Source organism: Lontra canadensis, unplaced genomic scaffold (assembly GCF_010015895.1).
Source record: "Lontra canadensis isolate GAN:19392208 unplaced genomic scaffold, GSC_riverotter_1.0 scaffold20, whole genome shotgun sequence".
In the NCBI taxonomy this organism is placed as follows: Eukaryota; Metazoa; Chordata; class Mammalia; order Carnivora; family Mustelidae; genus Lontra; species Lontra canadensis.
In genome coordinates, this window is record NW_022631014.1 from 23,914,505 (window position 1) to 23,939,341 (window position 24,837).

The window sequence follows — 24,837 nt, forward strand, 5'->3', positions numbered from 1 at the left end:
CCGCGTCCCATGTTTCTGTTTCTTCTGAATGTAGCCTTGTACAGACCCTGCCTGGGTGACTCACAACTTTGCATGTGCCATGCACCTGCGCTGCCAGGTGTAACTGGAAAGATATCATTGTGACTGTCCCTGCCTTGAACTCGACCACAAGTCTCAGGTGGCCCCAGCCCCATTAATTGTACTTTATTTCCCCGACTCATTGCTTCCCTCACTTGGCTTGTCACCATGCTCCCAGATAATGGAATAAACTGAAGCCATTAGAACTGCCACAGTCTCCCTCTTCACCCGCCCACCTTCATCTGAGTCCTCATCACCTGCCCTTGCTCCTCGTTGTGTGATCCCAAGGTCAGTTCCCTTACTCACATCTTGAGGCTTTATGGGGATGAGTGAGGCAGCCACAAGGACTACTCGTTCTCTTCTTTCTTGCACCATCAATCTTCGCTTCACTGCTAGGTCATTCCTAACAGCAAGTAAAACAAACATGACTTTATTCCCCTACCTTAAAGAGATGTCTTTATTGTTCTTGCTCATCTTTGCTCTTTGAACCCTTCCAATCAGGCTCTTGATGCTGTCACCCCACTATAACTGCTTTGCTCAAGGTCAGCAGTGACCTCCATGTGCTAAAAACCAGTGGTCAGTTTTTAAAACCAGCTTTGAGATGTAATCCACATAGCACACAATTCACCAGTTGTACTATTCAATGCTTTTCACTGTATTCTCAGTTGTGTAACCATTACTGGAAAGCCAAAAAGAAATCTGTTTGCACTTCCTCCCTTTCAGCTCCCCACCACAACCTTAGCCCCTGGTGGTCACCAGGGGTCACCTGGTGACCTGGTTAGGTCACCACTAACCACAGTAGTCAGCTTCTCACCCATGGTAGCGTTTGATGAGTTGGTCACCCTTCTTCATAAACGTCCTGTTGTTCTGGACCCCACTTCCACCTCGCTGTTCTTCATCCCACTGGCTCTTCTCCCAACCTCTGAACTTGGAGTACCCCAGGCTTCATATCTGGATCGTTCTCTGCACTTTTTGTTGGTCATCCCATTCAGTCTAAAGTTTACATGCAGATAGAACCAAAAAATATGTAGTCTACTTTCTAGGAACATCTGATTCCAACAACCTATTTGACTTACTGATATGATGTATCTAATAAGCACCTAAGTTTTTATATGCTCAAAACTTAAACCTTCCCTTCAAATCCTTACCTTCTTAAAGCTTCCCTTCTCATCAGTAGTGGTTCTAAACCTTTTGCACAAGTCAAGAACCTGGGTATCCTTCCCTCTATCATTCCAATATCCAAGCCATCAGCAAATCTTATGCACCATTCAAAAAAGGACCTGTTCTTACTGCCTTCCCTGCTAACACTCTAGTCCATGATGCCATCATCACAATTGGACAACTAAATGCCTCCTGGATGGTCTTGCCGGTTTTGCCCTTGCCTTTTTCTTATCTGTTCTCTGTACAGCAGGTTGAGTGATCCTTTTAAAAGCTAGAGCATGCCATGTTTCCATGAAAGGTGTTTTCCAGATATTTGAGGATTTTCCACATAAGTTTCTGTTACTTATTTCTAGTGCAGGTCTGATTTGTCCAGAAATCATGCTTTGTATAATTGAAATCTTAAAACTTACCAAAACTCTTCTTATGGCTCAGCTAATGGCCTTTTTGGTGAATGTTTTTGTGAGTGCTGCAAAAGTGCAGTTGTTGGTAAAGTGTTCTACACGTCAGTCCCAGTTGCTTATTAATGTCAGTCAAGTCTTCTGTATCCTCACTGATTTTCTGTCTCGTATCAGTTAGTGAGAGAGGAGTATTGAAATCTAGAATTGTGGGTTGGCCTATTTCTCCTTTTAGTTTTATCAGCTTTACTTCATGAAATTTGAAGGTTTGTTGTTAGACACATACACATTTAAGATTGTTAAGTCCTCCTGATGGACTGACCTTTTTCATCATATTCAAATGTTCCTCTTTATCACTGGTAAACGATTCTTTGTCATAAACTCTACTTTGTGTGATATAGCCACTCTAGCTTTCTTTGATTGATGGGAGTATTTCTTTTTCCATCCTAACTTTTAACCTATCTGTGTCTTTATATTTAAGGTAGAGTTGTTTTGTTTTGGGGTGTTTTGTTTCCTTTTTATGGACAGCGTATAGTGGGGTCTTGCTTTTTTTTTTTTTCTAACCTGCAAATCTTTGCCTTTTATTTGCAGTATTTTAGGTCAAGTACATTTAGTGTAATTATCAACATGGCTGAATTTAAATCTACGATCTTTCTGGTTTTCTATTTGTCTCATGTTTCTTGTTTTCCCCTCTTTACTATGTTCTTTTTGTTTAACTGGGCACTTTTTATTGGCTTACTGGTTGTTCATCTTTAATTTTTTAGTGGTTGCTATAGGGATGGTTTTATATATATATTTATAGCACATTGTATTTATTTATGTACTATACATAATATATAGGTAAGTAATATATATATAAAACTGCAATCTACCTCATGTAGAATGTAAGAACCTTACAACTGTATTTCCACTTTCCTCTTTGTGCTATTGGAGTGCATTTTATTTTTATATATGCATAAATATTTTTAAATTATTTTCTTTCTAAGAGATAAAACAGAAGGGGGAAAAGTCTCTTTTACCCACATCTTACCATCTCCAGCATTCTTCACTTCTCTGTGTAGATCCACATTTTGGTATTTTCCTTCTGTCTTTAGAATTTTAAATTTTCATACAGTGCAGGTCTGCTGGCAATATATTCTATCTGCTTTTGTTTGTCTAAAAAAGTATTTTTACTTAATTCATGAAGGAAATTTGCATTGGTTATAGACTTCTAGGTTGATGTTTATTGCAATGCCGGACAACACATTTTACATTGTTGAGTGCTAGACTTTTCTATTCATGTAAAAAGTGTTGGTTTTCATTTTTGCATATAGTTTCTTGGAAGCAGGGAGGTCCTTTGGAGTTCTGCTTTTAGAGTGTTTTAGGACAGATCCAGAGCTGTCTCTAGGGCTAATTTGACCCACACTGATACAATACGTCCTAAGCACTCCAATGAAGTGACATGTCACTCCACTGGAGGACACATCAGACTTCAGGATGCACCTTGCCTTGCTGTCCCCCACATCTGCCCACAGGGCTCTGGGAAGGGATAGATGAGAAAGGGAAATGGGACTTGAGGCCTCCTTGAGCTAAGGGGACCCAAGCACCTTGTTGACTGACAGCACATCATGTTTCTGAGGACCCCTGACTCCAGAACTGAGCACCTACTAGACTCCCCACTCCAAGCAGGGTGTGACACGGGTTGAGAAGTTAGGAGGAGAAAAAAACTGAATCTTGGTCCTTGTGTGTTCATAATGCCCTTGAATCACAGATGAGGATCCAAATTCATCCTAGATAAAGATCAGAGATGACATGTGACAGGGCACTGCTGGGAGAGTCCAGAGAGTTCCAAGGAGGGTGAGTCCGGGGAGGGAGTCAGTGTCAACCGCCGGGGATGGAGAGCTGAAGAGCTGGGCAGATGCAAATCACTGGGCCCTGTAGGTGCCAGGAGCCAGCAGTGGACTTTGCTAAGGAGAGTCCACTTTGCTTCTTGGCTCCTTCATCCTTTCACCAGGATGCTAATCTTTCCAGACTGGAGGACTGAAAGAACTGGGAGTTGGAGGGCACAGCTGGAAGGAGTGGACTGAGCAGAAGGCATGCATGAAGGGCAAGCAAGACGGTTCAGTGCCCGTTGTGTGCGGCCCCAGGCTTGAAGGGCCCCCTCGATTTAATGCTCTGCTCCTAGTTTGTCATCTTGAAATTCTTAAAACTTTCAAGCAAGGGTACCACATTTTCATTTTGCACTGGGGCCCCTTGGGTTCTGCCCCTGGCAGAGAGATTCCTTGCAGATCTGTATTCCACAAGTGTGGAAGATCATCTCAACCTGGAGAAGGGGGGACTCTGGCAAGAGCACAGACCGTGAGGAAGCAGCAAAGGCCAGAGACAGGAACCCAGGCCACCTCCAGTGTGGGGGTAAGAGAGAGCATCGAGGAGGCAGGAAGCAGAGACCACTGACTGTGAGGCCAGCAGGTGAGCCTGAGAACTTCTTGCTGAGGCCGAGTGGTCTGTGGATCAGCTCTGAGCACCAGAGGCTCCCCTGAGCTTGTGGAGAATGAGATGGAAGCAGGTTCTTGGAGAGCTCTCTGAGAAGAGTCTGGAGCGAGGCAGAAGTGGTAAAGTGAGAGTGCGGTTGTTGCTTTGATCCGTCCCCAATGAAGGACGGGCAGGCATTGCCCCTTCCTCACCATGAGGGCCCTGAGGCTCCGAGAGATAAGGGCCTGCCTAGGGATCTGGTCCCAGAACTTGCCCACCTGGATGGCGAGAGGTGAGATCCCCTCGACATTACCTGTGACCTTCTAATACCAGCCAGCCGGGCAAAGCAGAATTAAGCCTTGACCTGTACGGTTCCACTTTCAACCACACTGGAGCTCGTACCAGACCTGTGTATATGCATCTTGTTACCTTTCTAATGCCTGAAATTTCCAGATTTGGAGATATAGCTGGATTGTGGACCTGTAGGTGGGACCAGATTGGGCAGCTTATCACACACCCTGTGAGGCGAGATCATTTAGAGTCAAGGCTGAAAGCTGATCTCGAGACATTTCCCCAGGAATTTCAGCCAGCTGCTGCTTCCCTGGGCTGGATGGCTAATCCCTGGGGCCCGCCACCTGGGAGGAAGTGTCTCTCGGTCCCCAAGATGCCCGGGGTCTGTTAGGAAACCGGACCTTCGGTGTGTTCATGTAGAAAGCACAGCGACGACCTGGCCTGATGGACACGCAGGTTAGGGGGAAGCCTGCCTCATCGGTGGGTTGGTTCTAGTGGTTGATGCAAACACCAACCTGCATCCTCCCTTCATGAGTGGCCCAGAGGTGCGGTGCTGCAGAATGGCTTCCAGCGGCTCTGCAGGGCCCAGGGCCGGTGGGGGGCCGGGGGTGGGGGTGGGCAATGAGGAACCACAACCCACCCCACCGCCCCACTTGTGGTCGTTCCTGCCACGCTCCAGGTCTCCCCGGCTGTACCAGGCTGCCTGCACCCGCGATGGACAAAGCCTGGGGGTCCCGTTTTCAGCCTTGCCTCAGCCTCTGCCAGAGGGGAGACATAATGGGTTTTCCTTTTTCGAGCCAGACAGCTGTGTAAAAGGGAGGCATGTCCCTGTGTCTACACTGAAGCTGCCTTCTGGTTAATTATTCAGCACTCTGCCATGATTTCCCTGGTGCTGAACAGCTCTGTAAAGTGAGGATTCGGCCTCAAGGCTGGTTGTGCCTGCCTGGGCCTGTCGGAGTCTGGGGACAGCCGTGGGGTTCTGCTCCCCATGAGGGGCAGCAGACCTAGACTAAACCTGGTTCTGCCCCCTGCGTCGTCCTTCCTGGGCCTTGGAATGCTCGGGGTTAGGGAGAGAGGACAGCGAGGGGGGAATGGGCCATGTGCTCTGGCCACTTCGTGCCCTGTGTCCCCCTTTCCCAGTCTAGAGAGGAGGCCAGGATGCCTGCGGGCCCTGTGTCATTGGCGTGATCCATGCCACACACAGGGCATGAGGCCGCCATCCCTCTTGGACTTGTTTACTCATCACTTGAAGCCCATATACCCGTCAACAAGGAGATCAGCACCCCCTTCTTCCCCTGACCGGCCCAAATGTCCCAAGGGCCTGTAGCAGGCCAGGCACATGGGGGTCCCCACAGCTGGCACCCCGGGAGTTGGGAGGCCTCTGGACCACCTCCTATTCAGGTCCGGGGGCCCCGGGTGGTGGGTGGGGAAGTTCCCCACATGGCACCATGCAGACAAGGAACGGGGGAAGGAAGCTGGCTACTTCTAGGGAGAAACTGGAAAGGCCTCTGTCCCCGCCGTGGTTCTCAAACCTCAGTGTGAGTGGCGTTGACTGTGGGCATCTTCAGAGATGTGACTCTGGGGCCAACCTGTTCATATTCTCGTCCTCAGGCCCAGGGGGCAGGGAGCAGGGCACCTGCTTGAACAACGTCCAGGGGCTGCGTTCGTGGGGTGGGTGGAGGGGACAGAAACATCCTCTGAGCAACCTAAGCCAGTCCCACTGCCACAGGGCCCCAGTCCTTGCCTCGCTGCCCATCCAGGGTGGGCCTGGGTGGGGCCCCCTGGCTGGCTTGCCAGTGTCCCACCGCCTTCCGGGTGCCCACTTCTGCATGGATGGGAAGACCATCAATGGGCCTTCAACGGGATCAGAAAAATTGTCTTCCTTCCCCTGAAAAGGCTGTGGTCCCTCTTGTGACTGGGACGAATAGGTGGTCCCAAGCTGAAGGATACAGCTGCCCTGGCTCGGGGGCCCCGTCTTTCCTCCAGGCTCTGGTGGCCTCCTGGAGGCGCTGGGGGCTCCAGGCTCATGCCCCCCACTCTTCAAGCCCCCGTTGGGGGAGCAGGGGGTACAGGGAGCCAAGCCTGGCCTGCTTCTTCAGATTTGGCCTTGTTGCCTGCTGTTGGCCAAGGGTTGGGGCCAGGTACTGTCCTCACAGGGTCGTGAGATTCTTGGAGTAACTCAGCTGGAGGATCCCAGGCCTTCTTCCTTCTGTGACTAGTTTCCTGGGGGAGAAAGCGTAGGAACTGCTGAGGAGAGCGCGGGAGGCGGCGGACAGCTCGGTGCCGGCTGTGGTAGGATCCTGGCAGTTGTGGGCCCACGAGCAGTGTGGAGAGTGGCCGCACTGCTAGGGGAACCCTGTGTGCCTCAGCTTCCTCATCTATAAAAGAGAACAATATAAGGAAACCGAGGCCCGCGTGGGTTGTCAGGGAGGGCAGTGGGCTCCTGGCTTCCAGCTTCATCGTAGGGCTGGGTATCCCTGGGTATCCTGGCTTCTGGTTTCCTCCCCTAAGCCACCAATATAAAGAGTTGTCCTCAAGTCTGAGCGTCTGAGCTGCTACTGAGGAGTGGGGCAGTGCGGCCCTCAAGAGGGGCAGGAAGGTCCACACTGTCTGACCCCCTCTCCCCAAGGCAGCCAGGGGCTGGACTCGGCCAGCAGAAGCCCAGGCCTCATCAGAGGGACACTCCAGGGTCTCTGTGGCACCTGTGTGGCGTGTGACAGCCCGGCTGTCTGCTGGGGTATCCACAGATGTCCCACCGGGGGTGTGAGGGGAGTTGGGCTGAGGTGTGAACCAGGCCATGGCCAAACCGTACCAGGATCAAGGCCCACCGACAATCTATGGGCTTAGGGACAATCAGCATCCCAGGGCCTCAGCAAGGTGAGTGGGGTGGATGGTGGGGAGCATCGGCCATGGGGAGAGACCGCTGGGTGCCTTCCCCAGTGGGGTGTGCAGAGCCTCCTAGCGAGTTGGGGCAGCAGTCCCTGGCCCTTTCCAGCCCAGCGGGGGCCGTGGTCCCCTTGGGGCCGAAGTGTTTTTTCGCTGTCCTCCGGGAAAGCCAGGGCCGACTGGGCCTGGGGTCCCAACACTCGGGTTCCACCTCCTCTGGCTGACCACAGTGTGTGCAACCCCTCTGCCCGCCCCTGAGAAACCCAGGGCTGGATTCCTGAGGTTCCTGCTTGTCCGAGCCTGATCCACCTGTGGGGAGCTGCTGCTGGGGCCCGCGTTGTTGCTGCTCCCTCGTGGGACGGCCAGGCTGGGGCTGGCGACCCGGAGTCCACATGTGTCAAGGCAGGCGGGGGCCTCCTCTCATGCCCGCTCTGGGGGCCGGGTGGGCTGCAGACGTGGGAGCAGGGTGCTCGCTCGCTGCCGTCGTCAGGGACACTGTGAGAACTGGGGAACAGAGCAGGGAGGGCCGGGGCAGTGGGCATGAAGTGGGGCAGGGCTGTGGCTTGGCTCTGTAGGCGGGGGTGAGGCCAGAAACAAGAGAACAAATCAGCGGGCAGAAAAGTGGAGGGAGAAGAAGCGCAGGGCGCAGGCTGTGGCAAGCAGTGCTGGGTGGGGACAGGGCAGCATGGTCCTCCATGTCCCTCTCCACTCAGGAGGATAAGGGACCCCAGAAAGTGGAGCAGTGAAAGGTCCTGGCATCTCCCATGCCTGCTCCTGAGTACCCTCCGTAAGCTGGAAGGCATGGAGCAGCTCTGGGGCCAGCAGACCTACACGGCACCCCCTACCCCCCACCTCCCTTTGACACAACCTGGCTGATCCCACGTCTAGCCTCCGTGTCCCTGTGGCCCCGGTGGAGGTGAGTCCTGTGCGCCCTGGCTTACCCCAGGGGCACCGTTTGCCCCCAACAGGGCAGGCTGCGCCCTGGTTAAGCGCTGCGCTTCTGCCGGTGGTACCGAGGAAGGGCACAGGGAGGTTCCTGGGAGAGACCGCCTCCAGTGCAGGGACCCCCGGCTCTGCACGGGCACCTCACATGGTGAGGAGGGCCAGCCCGGAGAGCGGCCACCTGCAGCTGGGAGCCCAGGGGCAGGGAGTTAACTCCTGTTCATGGTCAGGACCTGTGGGAGACCAAGAGCTGGTCCAAGGACCCCATCGACACCTGCCCCTTCCGCAGCAAACACAGCACTCGGGCTGGACTGTGGGGAAGCTCCTGGGGACTCCGCTTACTACCACAGCGGTGGCGGCCATTCACCAGGGATTCAGAACCCGAGCATGTTCCAGAAAGTCTTCATCAAGCCTGGAACCACCACTGGATAGCTGGGCCCTGGAGTGCCTTAGACCAAGCAGCATTTGGGTAGAGCCGACTCAGAGAAGTCCGTGCTGACTCGGCAGTCTGGCAGGACCAACCTGACCACACTGAGGGGCAGACGGGGGCATTGGGCCTTCCAACCAACTGCTGAACGGGCCCACTGAGGCCATCTCCACTCTGAGGTGAAGGAGAGAAACAAGGTGCGGGGCCCCTGAGGAAGACAGGTCTAGAAGCTAGAAGGTCCTCAGCCCCTTTCTCCAGCTGTTCTTTCCCTGGTGGAAGGAAAGGCCCATGGGTCTGTGGTACCCCGTTGTGAGGAACATGGGCCCAGGCACAGAGGGTCCGACTGCTGCACGAGGCTGAGCCCGAGAGCTGGCAGGGAAAGGGAGCCAGGCTCTGCCCTCCTGGGTGGTCCTTGTGGTCAGAGGAGGTAAGACACAACCAGGGGAGCAGCCTGAGCTTCAGGGTTACCGTCTTTGTGCCCGTGAAAGAGGTGTGTGCTGCACTCTGGGCACAGGCAGGGGGCGGATGGCACCCCTGGGCAGAAGCTCTCTTCTGTGGGGGTGAGCCCACACCAGGGTGCCGGGGGCCACGGGCATGAAAGCAGCCCCAGGGGCCCTTGCATTCCCACGAGGGGACGGGCTCCAGGGGTAGCGGAACCTCCCGAGAACTGGTTGGGCCTGGCCACAGGCTTTGGAAGTGGCACACAGGTGCCCAGCCTCAAGCAGAGCCCTACTCTCAGCTCGGAGCTCTAACAACCTGACTAGGGCTCGTTTCAGAAGGAGGGCCTTTTCAGTCCACGTGCGGTAAGCAGGAGTCAGAGAGGTACGTGTCGCCTTTAATAGCTCAGTTACTATGGTTTTTGTTGAGAAAGGGTCTGTTCACATACTGCAAAGGAGAACCAGGCAAGAGGTATCTGGAGCTGTCCAGGTGCTGGAAACACTGGCTCGCCCCTGTCCCTCTGCACAGAGGCCCCGCAGGAAGCCCCCGCACTTGGCCTGCCGGTGGCCCGCTGGTGGTGCGGTGGGCACCACACCTGACCTGCCGTCCAGCCCCCAGGGCTGACCACTGCTGTGAGGGGCACACAGGGAGCGGTGGTCCACTGCAAGCCAGGCTCTGGGCCTCGGTCGTGCTGCTGCAGGGGCATGGGGGCCCTTGGCAGGGACAGGAAGGAAGGGGCAGGCTGGGCGGGGGACTGGGAGGGGTTGGGTCTCAGCTCCCCTCTCCATGGCCCACACCGGGACACCGCAGAGGGGAGGAGGGGTCTGCTGCTACTTGTGGCCACGCCCTGGGTCTGGGTTCAGGGGCGGCCATGTTGCTCCAGGTGCCCCTCTGCCCTCGCTCGGGCGGCCCGGGTGGGTGCTCAGGCCTCCTCCTCTTTATTTCCTTCCCTTGAGTCCTCCTTCAGGTTCTGGGCCATGAGCTTCATTTGCTGTTGAGAGAACACAGAACACGGGGTGAGCCATGCCAGCTTGGTGGCCCCCGGAAGGGGGGGGACACAGGCTCCCGCCCCCGCTGTGAGAGGCCCTGGGTGGTGGTGTCCCTTGAGCTCCATCACAGCACACTCTGTTGCCCGAGAAGCCAGTAAGTGGGGGCACTCTGACACTGCCCACGGTCTCCCCAGAGTGCAGAGCCCCCACTTCTGACCCCGAGGAGATGGAAGCCTGCAGGCGTAGGCTGGGAACATCGTGTTGTGTGAACCTCCTAGCCCAGTAGGGAATCTAATGAGGCAGAAATGAGAAGCAGCAGCCGGAATCTCCTCCTCCCTGGATCCCCAGGGCCAGGGGAAGGGAAAGAGGGGAGCAGGGGCCTGGAGCACTGACTTGGGGCCAAGTCCTTGCTCTGTGCCTGTAAACTTGGTGACCCTGGCAATTGGACTTCTCTGAACCTTTGTTTCCACATCTGCATGTGAGCAGCCACGGTGCATGTTTGCAAGATGGACACGGGGGTCACTGAACGTGAAGTCCCTGGCCCGGAGCAGATACACCAAAACAACAGACATTTTCACCAGACCTCTGACCCTAGGGCCACAGGACCATTCTGAGCCATTGAGCCATCCAGAGCCATCAGGGCCATCCTATGAAATCTCCCAGAGAGCCAGGCCGAGACGGAGGTGCAGCCTGCCAGGCTCGCAGGGAGGTGTCAGAAGGAGCCCACAGCCAAGGCAGCTGGGGGCGAGGAGGTCCTGCTGCTCCCAGTCCTGGGGCGCCCCCTGCCCGTCCCCGAGGCCCCCATAGCTCCCAGCCCCCTCTGTCCCATGGGTGCTGGAAAACATGACTATAGCTCTGCCCTGTTTGTTGAAAAAATGAATAACTCCTTTGGAATTTGGCTTAAAATACACACACTGATTTTTGATAACAGTTATTTACTTCTGGGAAAGACATAGCTCTGAGCACAAGCACTGCCGCTGCTTCAGGTAGCTGGGAGTCCTTCTTGGGGGCCCCCAGCACCACCCAGGGCTGGACACAGTGACATGCTTTCTCTGTTTCAGGGAGAGGAGTCCCATTCATACTCTGGAATCAAATGCTCTGCCTCCCGATTCAACCCCATTTTGCCCAGTGAGAATCCTTTAGATCTGTAGTACCTCGGGGGACCCTGCAGGGTGCAAGCTGTTCTCCCATTCTGTGTGTGGCTATGGCTAGGAGGCCCCCTGCCAACAGGCGAAGGACCACAGAGCTGTCCTCAGATCTCCGAGGAGGGGGCATCCTGCTCCATAGTGGCCAGGAGGAGGGCTCTGCCTGACGTGCCCTCTCCCCTGGATGACCCAGGCCAAGGTAGGAGCTTCACTCAGGACCGGGGAGGGATTTAGAACCCACCACCCCATCTGTGGCACCTGCTCTGCTCAGGGTGGCTCCTGAGCACAGGGGATATATGGAAGGTCACGGGCTATCCACCCTGAGCTGCGCTACTGGGAGCAAAGGCAGGAACGCTGGCCAGGGACCCCACCATCCTGTCAAGCCCCAGCCCAGGCAGCAGGAGTACCTGTCTCTACTAGTGCAGTGACCGGCCCCTCCCTCTGCTGGGTTTGGCCAAGACTGCCCACAGCCCTTCCCCTCGGTGGTGGGTCCCTCAGGGCCTGATCTGCCTTGTGGAGCGTCCTGACCCCCACAGGAAACATGAACCATGGTGGACGGGAAGACTTGTGCTCCCCAGGCCTTTGCCAGTGTAGGGCTCAGCATCCTGGCTGCGAGGGGGGCAGAGGCTTGGCTTGTCTCCCTGTATCTCCTGTCCTCCATGCCGGACATGGTAGCCAGTGGCCGAAGCAGAACTTCAGACCCATGGCTCAAGCCCAGAGAAACATCGCAGCAGATTAGAAAAAAGAAGCTGCAGCAGCCTGCTTGCCACAGAATGAGACCTAAACTGGTTTTGAGGTCGGTGAGTGACAGCCAGCCCTGTCCTGTGCAAACGGGCAGGCCTCCGCCATTCCTCCACTGCGCCTTGAGACAGGTTCTCTCAGGTAAGCCAGCTGCTGTCCATTACTCCTCTATCTGCTGTCATGAACTTGGAAAAGAACCCTAACCCCACCCTCCTGGTGCAGAGGAGGCAAGAGGCTGAGCTCCAGTCCACTCTGCTTCCCACATCTTCCCCTACTGGGGAAGACCGTGAGCATTCGCAGAATGAACTCCAGAAACACGGATTTTCTAATCTGGAAGAACCTTGATAATCATTCAGTCCTGTGGCCACTTAAGAGTCTGGAACGCCTCTTAAATGCATACTCACTGGACCCTCCCTGAGGCACGGCTAACTCCCCTGTCTGTAGTGGGGTCCAAGGTCTCTGAATTTTAACAAGCCCTCGAAATTTCTCCCAACTTGGGAGACTCTGATTTGTTGCCTGCCATCTCTCACAGATCAGTAAACTGGAGTGGAGGGGGATGAGCAGGTCCCTTCCAGGCCACCCTGTGGGCTCGGGCCAGGAGGCACAGAGCAGCCCTCTGGCACCAGGCTGCCTCCTGCCGCCCAGCTCTTTGGCTGCCTCTGCTCTTTAGCAGCCCTGCCTATAGGGGGATGCGGTGGGAGGGAGCAACATTATCCCCTAAACAAACAAACCAACCTGGCTTCTTTAGGGATTCTTGAAGTCTTATTAAAAATATAAGAAAGATAATAGCACTAACTTCTTCCCTACAAAAAATATCAGAATGAAGAGAATGAAATCTTCCCCAATCATGACTCTTTAAAACACTCATGCTCCAAATAATTCTTTAAAAAGCCCAGACTGACTTCTTGCATCATTATTAGTAATGATTATCAGAGGAACCTAATCACGAAGTGTGTTGTTCAAATGCACGGCTTAACAGAAGAAAGGACGTAATTGGATCCATTTTTCCCTGTGGAGAAGCACAGAAGTGCTTCCTGAGCCCTGCAGTGCTTTGTACAGACCTGGGACGGCCCCTTCCCCCTCCTGGGCTGGTAGCAGGGACTCTCTCTGGCTGACCCCGCAGTCAGCTCCGGGATCTTTCTATTCACAGCGCTCAGGAAATCACAACCAATGGATTACATTATTGCCCAATAGGAAATCTGTTAGCAGCTATTCCATTACCCCTTCCCCTCAAGAGCAACAACCACCCACAGAAAGACTCTATTTGGGCAGCTCCTGGCTGAAGGACAGAGAGAGCCTGTGCATTCATCTCTTCCTGTTTACTAGAAGCTTCACTGGCCAGGAGCTGGCTCTGTACAGAGCTCAGAGGCTGCCATGCGGGCTGGCTGCTGGCCTCATGGGCTCAGACAGGCACTGCGATCCCGGGCCAGTTCAGTCCGGCAACGGCACCTGCGGCACCCAGTTCCCCCGAATCTTGCCTGTGGCCTCTCATGTGGAGGCCTTGTGCCATGGCTGAGAGCACGGCCCCCTCCCCACCTCCATGCTGATGTAACTGGCTCCCCAGGGCGAGTCTATCAAGAAGGTGAAGGCGGGGTGGAAGGAAGCCACTCCAGCTCTAGGGAGCAGGAAGGAGCAGGCCTGGAAGCCTCCCTCGGGCACAGCCCTGTCCATGCATCCCTCATTAGTACAAGCGAGGTCTTCTCTGTGTCATTCACTGATGAGGCTGAGGCTAAGCAACTTGTCTGAAGTCCTGTAGCTTGAATCAGGGCAAAAATAAGCAAGGGTCTGGCTGTTCAGGTGAAAAAGAAAGTAAAGAATGGGACATTTCACACACAAAAAAATTTTTTTTAAGTTATCTCTACACCCAGCATGGGGCTCAAACTCACAACCCCAGTGATCAAGAGTTGTGTGTTCTTCTGACTGACCCAGCCAGGTGCCTCAAGACTCTTTTTATTTGTTATATCTAGAGGAAAGCTTACCTCAAACAAGCAGGATTTTGGACATACTCTAATACTATGATGAAACACTCTAGCTCTGCCCTGGGCCTGGCAAGGCCTTTAGGCTGTGACAAGCCCCACCGTAGTGGGGGAAGGGCAGGAGGGGCAGGGGCAATGGTCCTTTAGGCTGTCCTGTGGGCATTGCCTATGCCACCTCTCCCTCTGGGGGTGGCCTGGTTCCTCAGTATTTGACAAAACGTACAAAACGTGAGGTCTGCTGACCATTAGACATGCCGGCGTTCTAAGTCCCATGTCCTCACCCCTGCCAGCTGCTCTCCGAGTCACCCCATCTCAGGGGCGACAACCACCTGGTTGCTCAGATCAGAACTGGAGCCCTTATGGTGGGTGCCTCTGTGCACCTCCTCTGTCTTCGGTCCTCCATGGGGCCCTGCTCACCCCGCCTGCCCAGCACACCCCCTGCTCCCAGTGCCGGCCTCCCACTCCTCAACGTCGTCATCCAAACACAGCCCAAGCCAGGTTTTAAAACAGGGGACAAGAACATGCAATCACAGAGGCTTCCCAGAGGTTCTGGACTCAACCCCAGGTCGCTCAGCCCAGAAGGGCTGCCTGTCACCTTCACCCTCCGCCGTGATTCCTGTGCTCCACACACACCATCTGCTTTTGTCAATGTTTATGTGAGGGTTTTTCCTGCTTTGATATTCTATCCCACACAGTGTGGACTCTCTGGAGAGGGGGCATGGCTCTGTCCCCACAGCCCACGACACAGCACTGCGAGCTAGAGCCTGTACTCCGCCAATACGGGTGGAAGGGGGACCACAGCCTGGAGCTCCGGGGCAGCCGGCATGACCACTGTTCAGCCCAGAGCTCGGCATGACTGCAGTGAACTGGGGAGTCTTCCTTTCTCGCGGGTATGTAGAGGAGACACACTCATATTCTTGAAGGCAACATCACTATCTGGATCACAGGTCTGTCGAGCACATGTATGGCGTCCCAAAAGGCACACTGCAGTGTGAGCTTTATGTCAGAAGGCCCAGGAGGTCGTTCAGAGGCCAGTTACCTGCCCTGGTAGCAATGCAGGTCTGGGCCCCTTAGGCCTATGGCTCATTGGGAACAGGAACTTTGGTTCCCCCAAGCCCTCAGGTGTGGTTCTGGCTCAGGGGGTCTGCAATGACAGCCGGGGAGGTGGAGGGAGGAGCAGAGGCAAGGGCCACCAGGAAGGCTGCCGGATGACCAGCTTGATCCCAGCTGGAAACGAAAACCCTCCAAGATAAAAACCCAGCTCTAAAGAGGCTTCAGGACCTGGTGGCCCAGCCCAGCTCACCCAAAGGGTGACATTCCAGAGCCCACAAGTTCATTAATTGCACAGGCTGACCCTGGGGAGTATAAGTCAGTTTAACATTAAAAAAATTTTAATGTTTTAACTCTTTTAAAAATTTAAAAATTTTAAAATTATCGTTTGGGTCCTGCTTTCTCTGTGTAATTGGGATTCAGGGCTAAATTTCCAAAAGCAGAAGTTAAAGGCTCTTGGAAGGAAAACTCTATAGATAGCCTGAGAATGCAAACTATTTTCTATAGAGTGTGAGGGGCCTGCAGAAGCCTAAGGCCTGCTTCCCAGCCATCCCCAGGTATGCACTAATTTGGATGCTTCTGGAATCAGAGAGCCAAGTACATCCGATTAGCCACAGCCGTCTCTGAAACCTAGGCTGCTAAAATTATGTGTCTGCTAAAGCTATGGAGTTCTATAGGTGGCTACAAGCTGCTGAATGTACACAAAAATGACAAAGTGAAATCGATGAGAGACCAGCCTACCTCGCTGGGTTTGGGAAGTGCAGAAGGCCCTCATCTGGGCTGCTCATGGCCTCTGTCCTTCCACAGTCATTCTTGGCAACTTACTCCCTGCCTGCCCATTTCCTGCACTTCTAATTGTGTTGTATATCCAAACTCTTTTTGCCTCCTGCTTTATTGATTTCACTTTCAATGTCTGTTTCATTCTATTGTTTTTGTGTAACTTAGTGACCAACAATTACATCACAATACATACCAGACACTCTTCTAAATGCTATCTATTTACTCATTTGCTCCTCAGAACCACTCTATGAGAAACATTACATTGTCATCATGTTCAAGAGGGAATCGAGGCCCAGGGAGGCTGAGAATCCTGCCCAAGGTCACACAGCCTGCCCAAGGTCACACGGCGCCCAGGAGGTTTGAGCCCAGCCTGCTGCTGCATCTCTGGTTTCACGCTGTTATAATGTCACGCCTAGCCCCCTGCACTGGGAGACTCAGGGTCAGCTGGCTCTCACTTCCATCTCGGGAGGGTTTGCTGAGATCTTTCTGATTCTTGGTAAGGTCTCAATTTTTTTCCCATCCCACCTGGCTGGGAGTCTCTGCTTCTGCTAAGTCTCTAAACCACCGGAGTCTGGCTCTAGAACCCACCACGTTAACCCCTCCTCTGACCTGTAAGCACAAATTCAAGCAAGGTTTAAAAAGTTGCTTACAACGCCAGGAAAGAAGTTTTAAGAGTTAAATTTTTTAAGAAGGCAGACATCCTTGGCTTTTGTTGTTGTTGTTGTTTCTTTCATTTATTTATTTATTTATTTAGGCTTTTTTTTTTTCCTCTTTTTTTTTAAACGGAAAGGCCTCTGAAGGGCACATGAGCCAGCGAATGTGGGAAATGCTGTGGGAATGTTAGTTGGCAAAATCACAAGTGCTCCAACAGCTCCAACATGGAAGAAGGCTAGTGATGGGTGAACCGCTAAGGAGAGGCCCTCCAAGAAGGAAAATGGAAAGAACCAGGACGTAAATGTGGCAACAAAGTGCAGTTCACCAAGCACAGAAAGGGGAGTACAGACAGTCATACATTATTCAGGAACAACCAAGGTTAAAATAAGCGATGTCTCCTTCGTTAGATGAGGAGAGAAAATTGGTAACAGATGTTGCTTAAAAGGCAGCTGAACTGAATGGATGCATTTTGGAAACACCCAGACCCAAGTGTAGAGAAGAAGGATGGCTGGGCCCTGGAGTGCCTGGGGACATCCACAAAGGGGAGACAACCCAGCAGCAGCCTGGGCAGAAGGCATTAACCCTGCCCTCTCCATGGCCCGCTATGGGGGTCAGGTCAGAATGCAGATGGACTATGTGGAAAAGAAGTGTCATTAGAAATAACAAGAGCCAGAGTCCCTGAGATCAAAAGCAAGCTATGAGTAATTCTAAGGAAATAAGAGAATATATAGATAAGACACTCAGTACTTCTGGAACGGCCAACCACAGAGTGCATATCATGACCAGAGAAGAAGGAGGGGATAAAAGGGAGGGTGAGGAAGACACAGAATGGGAGCCCTTGGTGAGTCACAGAAGTCGGATGAAGGGGCCACCAATTCTGTATGAGAAAGGGGAAAAAAGCATTTTGTGTTTTGGTAAATAATCATGTAAAAAGAATATGGTGGGGGTACCTGGGGGGCTCAGTCCGTTAAGTGTCTGACTCTTGGTTTTGGCTTAGGTCATGATCTCAGGGTTGTGAGATCAAACCCTGTGTCGGCTGAATACTCAGCATAGAGTCTGTTTGGGATTCTTCTCCCTTTCTCACCCTCCCCCACTATTACCCCCCCTTTCTTTCTTTCTCAAATACATAAATACATAAAGAAAATCTTTTAAAAAAAAGTATGGTGGTCAGTTTGCCTCAAATCAGGGGACAAATAACTAAATTTCCTTTATAAATGGAGTTCCTTTTCGAATGGCACCTTTCACTGAAAGAACTAGGTCTCCAGGTGTGATGTTATTTTGCAGTGAAGTGCAGGAGGCAGCCCTCCATCCACTCCATCTGCTGCAATATGGTCCTGGGCAGTTCGTAAGAAGAGAGGGAGGGGGATAATCTGATAGCTCTTCATTACCTGCGATACTGAATACACAGTGATGTTACTTTACTAAGACAGGACTCCTGTGCTTCCAATCACCCAGATGACCAAGCATCTGCAGGAGGCACTTCCTGGACAGGACTGTCACAGTGTCCCTACTCAGGACCTGGCTCGCTCTTGATCTGACTGTAGGAAGGATGTGTTGGGGCTTCAGGATTTAACTCCCTCTTTGTCTGGAAGCCCTGGGAGCCAAGGAGGGAGGCAGTGTTGTTCTCTCCCTGAATAAGCTTACACACAAGTCACTGGGGTCCCTTAGGAGATGAGACCTAGAGAGATTTTTGACCAGGCAAGGCATTGTCTTTATCTGCAGATCCTAGGTGGATAGCAGGGGCATCCCAGGGCTCAGGCTGTGAGTGGAGCAGTAGACAAGGAGAAAGGACAGAAAGCACCCATGGTTCCTCCAAAGAAACCCCCCATAGGCTCACTGAAAGCCATGGCTGGGGGGCATTTAGGGACTGAGCAACTGAAACTTCAACAATTTGGTTGGGTCAAGGTGATACACAAAGGCGTAAGAGCCCCAGGAAGAGAAATCAAAGGTCTCTAACAGGACCTCGACTGTGGGGTGAGTGGGTGGTGTGGAGGTCGGTCAGAGGGAACCTGGAGCCCAGCCTTTCATCCAAGTCCTGAGTCAAGGAGTGGGAGGGGCAGGATTTCACTGTGCCATGAAGCAGAAACCCAGACAGTTTAGAAAATAAAGGGCTGAGGTAAACAGTCCACTGAATTAAATATAGGAGACAGTCTACGCCCCACAGCAGGGTTTCAACTAAAGATTTTTTTCAATTTAAAATAAACATTTTTCATTAATATTAAGGGGGAATAACCTTTAATCTAAGAAAATAATGCCATCACTACTAACAAGGAGGGAGAGGGCAGGATGAATGGGCATGACCACACAGGGCGAGCTGCCTCTCTGCCCCAAGAGGCATCTGTACCCCTTCTGTGTGGCTGCCATGGGGGTCTGGGGTATGTGTAAGCACAGAAAGGGCTCCTGTCTGTTGCAGAGTGGTTCCAGCCTTTAGACACACCTCACCCATCACCAAAGCATCTTATGAAAGATGCTTATAAAATGCATGCTCAATTTCAGACCACAGAGAAAGCACATGCCACCCCCCACCCTCATCTTTAGGATCTTCCCAGAGCAGTGAGGTTGTTTCTCCCCATCTAAACACTGGATGGCTCTTTGATAAACACAAACATCTCTATCCTCTGTTAATCTAACAGTCACAACCAATAATATGACTAAAACCCAACCAATAGTTGTAACATTGACTGCGATTCTGACAAGGCCACATTGCCTCCATTGCCTAAGACACTGGCATGCTCCCCTCACCCCGGGTGGGTGGGGGAGGGCTGGGGGAGGGTCCCGTCCCCAGTAGGTAAAAATAGCTGCCCTGGGTGCCCGTGCTGGGAGCCAGCAGGACTGCCACCATCAGCGCCCCTTCGGAGGAGCCTGGGCAAAGCTGGAGCCAGGGATGGTCTACTTGATCACACCTGATCTTTTTCTCCAACAAAAACACCCTCAGTGGAAGGTGGGGCTCTAGCCTTCATTCACTGGACATCCCTTTCCCTCAGAGCAGCTAAGGCCTACTCATTCCCATCTATTAGCCTCATTAAACGGAAAAATTCCTGCTTCTCGCCTCCATCTTTTACTCCACTTTTCTTTCCATCGCCTTATATTCCCTCCTGGGTGAGTGGCAGCGACCGTAACCAGCACTGATGGCTGAATTTTGGGTGACAAGAATGTCACCGAACACACAAACACACCTCACTGCTGTGTCCCAGGGTCGTGAGAACATTTAGGCTGTCTAGCGTGTCCTGAAATCTAGAACTGGAGTGACACAACGCTGTCCTAGTTGGTGCCATTGAAACCTATCCATGGCACCAAACCACCTCTGTCCCAGGGATTATCTTTCCACTAACTTTCCTCCGGGGGGGCGGGGTCCAGGTCAGACTTTCTAACAAGTGGAGTTAGAAGCAGGCTAGATGACTTTTTTTAAGTTCATGTCTATGGTATAATACAGGCATGACATTCACTGTTTCTGTGAGGAAGAAAGGACTTTTTTTTTTTTTTTTTGCAAACATGTGTCTTAGAGATCAAAGACATCTAAGAACCTGGTGTTATCAGAATACAGAGTCTAGATGAAGAAGAAATGAGAGCATTCATGACTGACACCCCACATACACTCTAGTCAGACCCCGTGAGGTTTCTCCCAAGTGTGCATGTGCCCCGGGGGAGACGTGGCCCAGTACGTGTTGGTGTTACATGAGCCAAAATGGGGTTTTCTAAATTGCAATGATTACAGTTTCACTGAAATTAATTACGAAACCAATCCTAGGTGAGCCCCTCAGTGTATCATACATGTACCCCTCTAGGCCTTGAAAAGCAGCACTCCCAGGTATCAGGGGAGGCTCTGAAAGGCAGCATGAACAAATGCATGGGCTTACCCCTTTTATGACCCTATTCCAAAGGCTCTTTTGTGTTCTCTCCAAGATAACAGAAGTAGAATAATAGCTACTTTATTATTTTAAATGCAACACCACAGGTTCACTTTGTCCATCTAATGGGGATATGAAAGTTCTGATTGTTCTCAGGCCCTAAATGCACAGTGTACAAATGGACTTAGAAGATGTTCTTGGTTCTTTGGGTGACGCCAATATTACTAAATTCAGGTGTTTTTTGGTTAAAAAAAAAGTTTACAAATTCAAAAAGAAGAAAAACTAGGACTAAAACACTGCCATTTTATCTGCATACTGCATTCAGAAGGGCACACAAAATAGGGGGAGAAGTGGTAAAAGGGCACTTCATGAGGCTCCTAGAAATCACTGCACAGAAGAAGCTAGTACCAATACTTCATTCCAACAGTGCCTGGTTCTACTCACTTCCTCCAGGTCTCAAAACATGACTGCATTTCATGTTGGGACAGCAGCAAAGGCTTCCTTCTGTTTCCATCACAAGCTTTCCAGAATCTGGAAAGTTCTAGAAGGATGGAGTCCAGCCCGTGTGATCAGTGCTGTCTTTAGTGCGACCTCTGGAAGAGATCACAGTCACAGTTTGGGTTGAGCTGTCAGCCAGCACAATCCTGCTTAAGCCACGTGGCTGTGGACTTAGCTTTCTAAGCCGGTCCCAGTATCTGGAGTGTCAGAACTCTGCCTCCTTGCTTTGCTATTTAGAAACACGAGCTGATCTACCTAATAGGTGTTGAATTAAACATGCTTTCAAATATTTAGTTCCTCCTCTACCATTACTGCCGTTTCCCTGCATGAAGCCAAGAACAGCATGTGGCACAGGAGATAAGCTGTTTGCTGACAGGGAAGCCCCTGGTAAAAGTAATAAAATACAGATGATTTTTGCCTCTTACCCTGAATGATCTGCAGGTCATTTTGTTAAGTGGGCATGGAATAAATGTTTAGGTGCACATGGCCAGGTGTTTGTGGGGTGATTCTGTGTCATCTAGCAAAGACTGCAGCTGAGGCACAGTTTGCTCGCATGGGTTTAGGAGGGGGAAGCAAAGCCAAAAACCAAGCATGCACCAAATCAAGAATCATCCAGTTGCAGCAGGTTGTGGGTATATACTGTACATTTCCCCCCTTTGAATCGAGCATTCTGGGGAAGCATGTGGCAAAGCACATGGGTAAATGCTCTTAACTTCTGTAGGTTTAACTGGAAGGGCCTGAAGACCACTAGAAGAGTAAGACGTCCTTAATGGTAACAAAAGCAGCTTGCAGACCAAGATCCACCACGCCTCAAGAAGGAACTGGTACCAGTATCGAGGCTGCCCTGGTGTGCTGGAAAAGCCAGACACTCCCCCAGCATGCACAGCGCAGCAGCCAGCTGTACCGGGCCGGGAGGAAGTGAGGGCTAACCTCAAGCGGAAAACATGCACGAGGCGGAAATGGAACAGAATAAGACAGTGGGTGTGTCAGAGCTGAAGGGCCTCCACACAATACAAGGACAGCTCTTTCCAAACAAAGACCTCATCGGGGGCAAAGGCTCACCACCAGTAATGACCCACCGAGAAGGGAGCCCCGCCCACGGGTCTTGAGTTCTTGCCTTCCGGGTCCTCAGGGCAGCAGAGTCCCACTGACCCCACCCACGATAGGTCACTGTGGCACCTGCTAACTACCCCAACGCTGTGAAGCAGCTGCAGCCCCTGGGGGAGCACGGGAGACCCCAGCGTTTCTGACTCCAGTGGATACACCTGGACTGGACCTTGAGCCCACCTCTCAGAGCCCACCTCTCAGAGCCCACCTCCAGCCCCATCCTGCCATCTTCACTGGCCCTTTTACCCTGCTCCGGGACAGGCTGGTGTGCAGGGAGCTCAGAGGGAAGCGGTTCTCTCCTGACCTCTCCAGCACACCGACCTGGCAGCAGCTTCTAGTCCCAGGGTCTCACCTACGCCTCTGCATGCCTACTGCTCTTTGAAGACATGGCACAGCAGGCACACTCCCGGAAGCTTCTCTAGACTGCCACACGCAGGATAGGCAGGCCTCTGTGCACCGGCAAGTGGACAACCCTGATGTAAGAGCTGGTAGGATGTTGTCTGTCTGCCTGCTGGCCTCCTTGAGGCAGGGTTGGTCACTGGGGGGATCCAGAGCTCTGAGGTATGGCACAGGAGCCAAACAAGCCAGGCTTCTGCACCAGTGTTGAGACCCAGTGTTTCTGCCCTTTACAGTGACCACCAACACATCTTGGGAGTCTCCCTTCTTCCCTGGGCTGCACAGTCAGACTCCCCCTTTGCCACCAAAACCCATCACTCCAAGGAGCCAGTTCTATAGCTGGAGGAGAACCAAGGGCAGCAGTTAGGGAATGGACCATGGGACTACCACGGGGACCCGAGGAAGCAAAGTCCAACTGGCAAATTCAGATGCTCTACACAAGCAGCTTTAAGAATGAGACAGACTTTCATGTAGTTGGCCCTCAGCCTTGCTGACAACCAGAATGTATCTGAGGATCCTTCATAAAACGAGTTTTTCTGGTCCCATTCGCAATTCTCAGTTAACAGGTCTGGGGATGGGTCTGAAAACTATTTCTCAAACTTTAAATTTTGATACTTCAAACTTACAGAAAAATTGCACACACAGTATTAAGGGAGTCAGAAATACTCTTACTCAGATTTACCAACTGCTTTCATTTCTCCTATTTGCTTCATTATTCTCTTTTGTTTTTTTGGGGGGGGACCATTTGATAGTAAGTTGCAGACGATAAGCCCCTTGGCCCCTAAACACATCAGTGTGTATTTCCTAAAATCAAGGCCTGTCTCTTACATGATAGGGGAGAATGTTCTGTCCCCGAAATGATTTTGGAGGGTGAAGAGATGGTACTTTCCTTTTTTTTATCAAAGTTTCCAAATTTTATCAAACTGACAGAATTCAGGAAGTATCAAAAACAGATGGGAGTCCCTCAAGTATTACTGCAGAATAGCAGCTGGTTATTCTGAGGCTATAAGGTTATGGGAGAGGTTACAGTGATGAATGCAGGAGTTCCCTTTTATTCAGGATGCAAAAGATCTTTTGATGAACTGGAATAGAACATCACCATATAAAGAAGCAATCAACTGAGGTGAATTTGGGGATATAGTGGTGGGCATCCTCTGCTAGCCCTCAGTGGTCCCTGTCACTGGTATGACTCCTTTGTGGAAACCTCTTTCCTGGAGTGTGGGCTGGACCTAGCGACTCACTTCTCAACAACACGACACAACAGAAGTGAGGGGATGTCACTTTGGAGATTAGGTTACAAAGAGACTCTGGCTTCTGGCTCAGGTGCGTTCTCTCTCGTGCACTGGCTCTGACAGGAGCTGGCTGCCCTGTTGGGAGTGGCCCTCACACGTGGAGAGGCCCACATGGTGAGGAACCCATGTCTGGGCCCTGAGGCTCCCAGTCACGGGTATAAGCCCAGCCAGTCCTGGGACACCTGCAGCTCTACCCAACATAAGAGGCACCCTGGTAGGCATGTACGGATTCACAGACACTGTGAGAGAGCCAGTGTTTATTGTTCGAGGATAATTTGTTATCCACAAGTAGACAATATGGGATGGTTAACGTGGAATATCACAAAAACTCATTACGTTAAAATAAGCCCGATTTCATGGAGAGCTCGATGGAGTAATCAAAGGCCAAGGGGTCCTGGCCAGAAAAGCGGGATGTGGTTTACCTGTCCTGATTATTTAACCTCTCTCTCTTTCAACCAAATTCTGTCCTAGTGACTATGAAAAATACTTCTATTTTTAAAATACATGTGCATAGTTTAAAAGGATCACGCACTAGAAAAATATCATTAATAAAGATTCACTCCCACTTTTGTCCCCCAGTCCCTCATCTTGGGAGGAAATTTCTTAATACATGACCAATTTCATGATCATTCTTTCAGAAGTTTTGTCCCCCACGCCAAATATCAGCATATGCTATCTGAGGATATCCTTCTTGTTTTTAATACAAGTGTAGCATAATATACCCTGTTCTGCATCTTGCAAAAATAAATCTTAGAGATAGTCCTATATGAGGAATTGTAGAAAATTCTTTTTCTTTTGAATGTGTATGGGGTTTGTCATGGGACAATTCGCTAACTAGTCCCCTAAACCACGGTGTACTTATGAACGTGAGTATATCTAGGGAATAAATTCTTGGAATTTTCTTTAGGCTATTAAACATCCTACTCTTTCTCATTAAACAGACAAACAAAATCCTCCTCTCTACCTCCCACCCTCACTCTCCCCTCTGTGGACATTTCAGTTTCCTCCTCCCTCTCCCAGCCAAACCTGTCAATGGAATGGTCTCCCTTGGCTGTTTTCTCACTCTGACTCCCCAACCACCCCACTGTGGCTCCTGGCCAGTGAACCCACTGGAAGAGTTCCCTCTAAGGTCACCTAGCTGCCATGTGGCTAAATCCAAGGGTGTTTCTCCCGTCTTCATCTGATGTGTTCACAGCTGCACTGGACATCTTGCCACTAACTCCTTTCTGCCTGTGACTATGACATGACCCCTTACCTGGCCCTCCAGTCCTCCCACCTCTCCTGCCCTGTGCCCGCTCTTTTCTGGAAACAAT

General features: G+C 51.6%; 1 protein-coding gene across 4 annotated transcripts in view; it reads right to left on the reverse strand.

The window, feature by feature from the left end:
• Positions 1-9,697: 9,697 nt before the first annotated feature.
• Positions 9,698-24,837, reverse strand: part of ANO10 (anoctamin 10) — a 215,876-nt gene continuing 200,736 nt past the window's right edge. For 3 of the 4 annotated variants that reach the window (XM_032861384.1, XM_032861382.1, XM_032861381.1), the window contains one exon: positions 9,698-10,039. In XM_032861384.1, the coding sequence (XP_032717275.1) occupies positions 9,971-10,039 (69 nt within the window). In that variant the 3' untranslated portion in view covers positions 9,698-9,970. Of the gene's footprint in view, positions 10,040-20,728; positions 20,825-24,837 lie in introns of those variants that run through there. The other variant, XM_032861383.1, reaches the window with a different exon arrangement.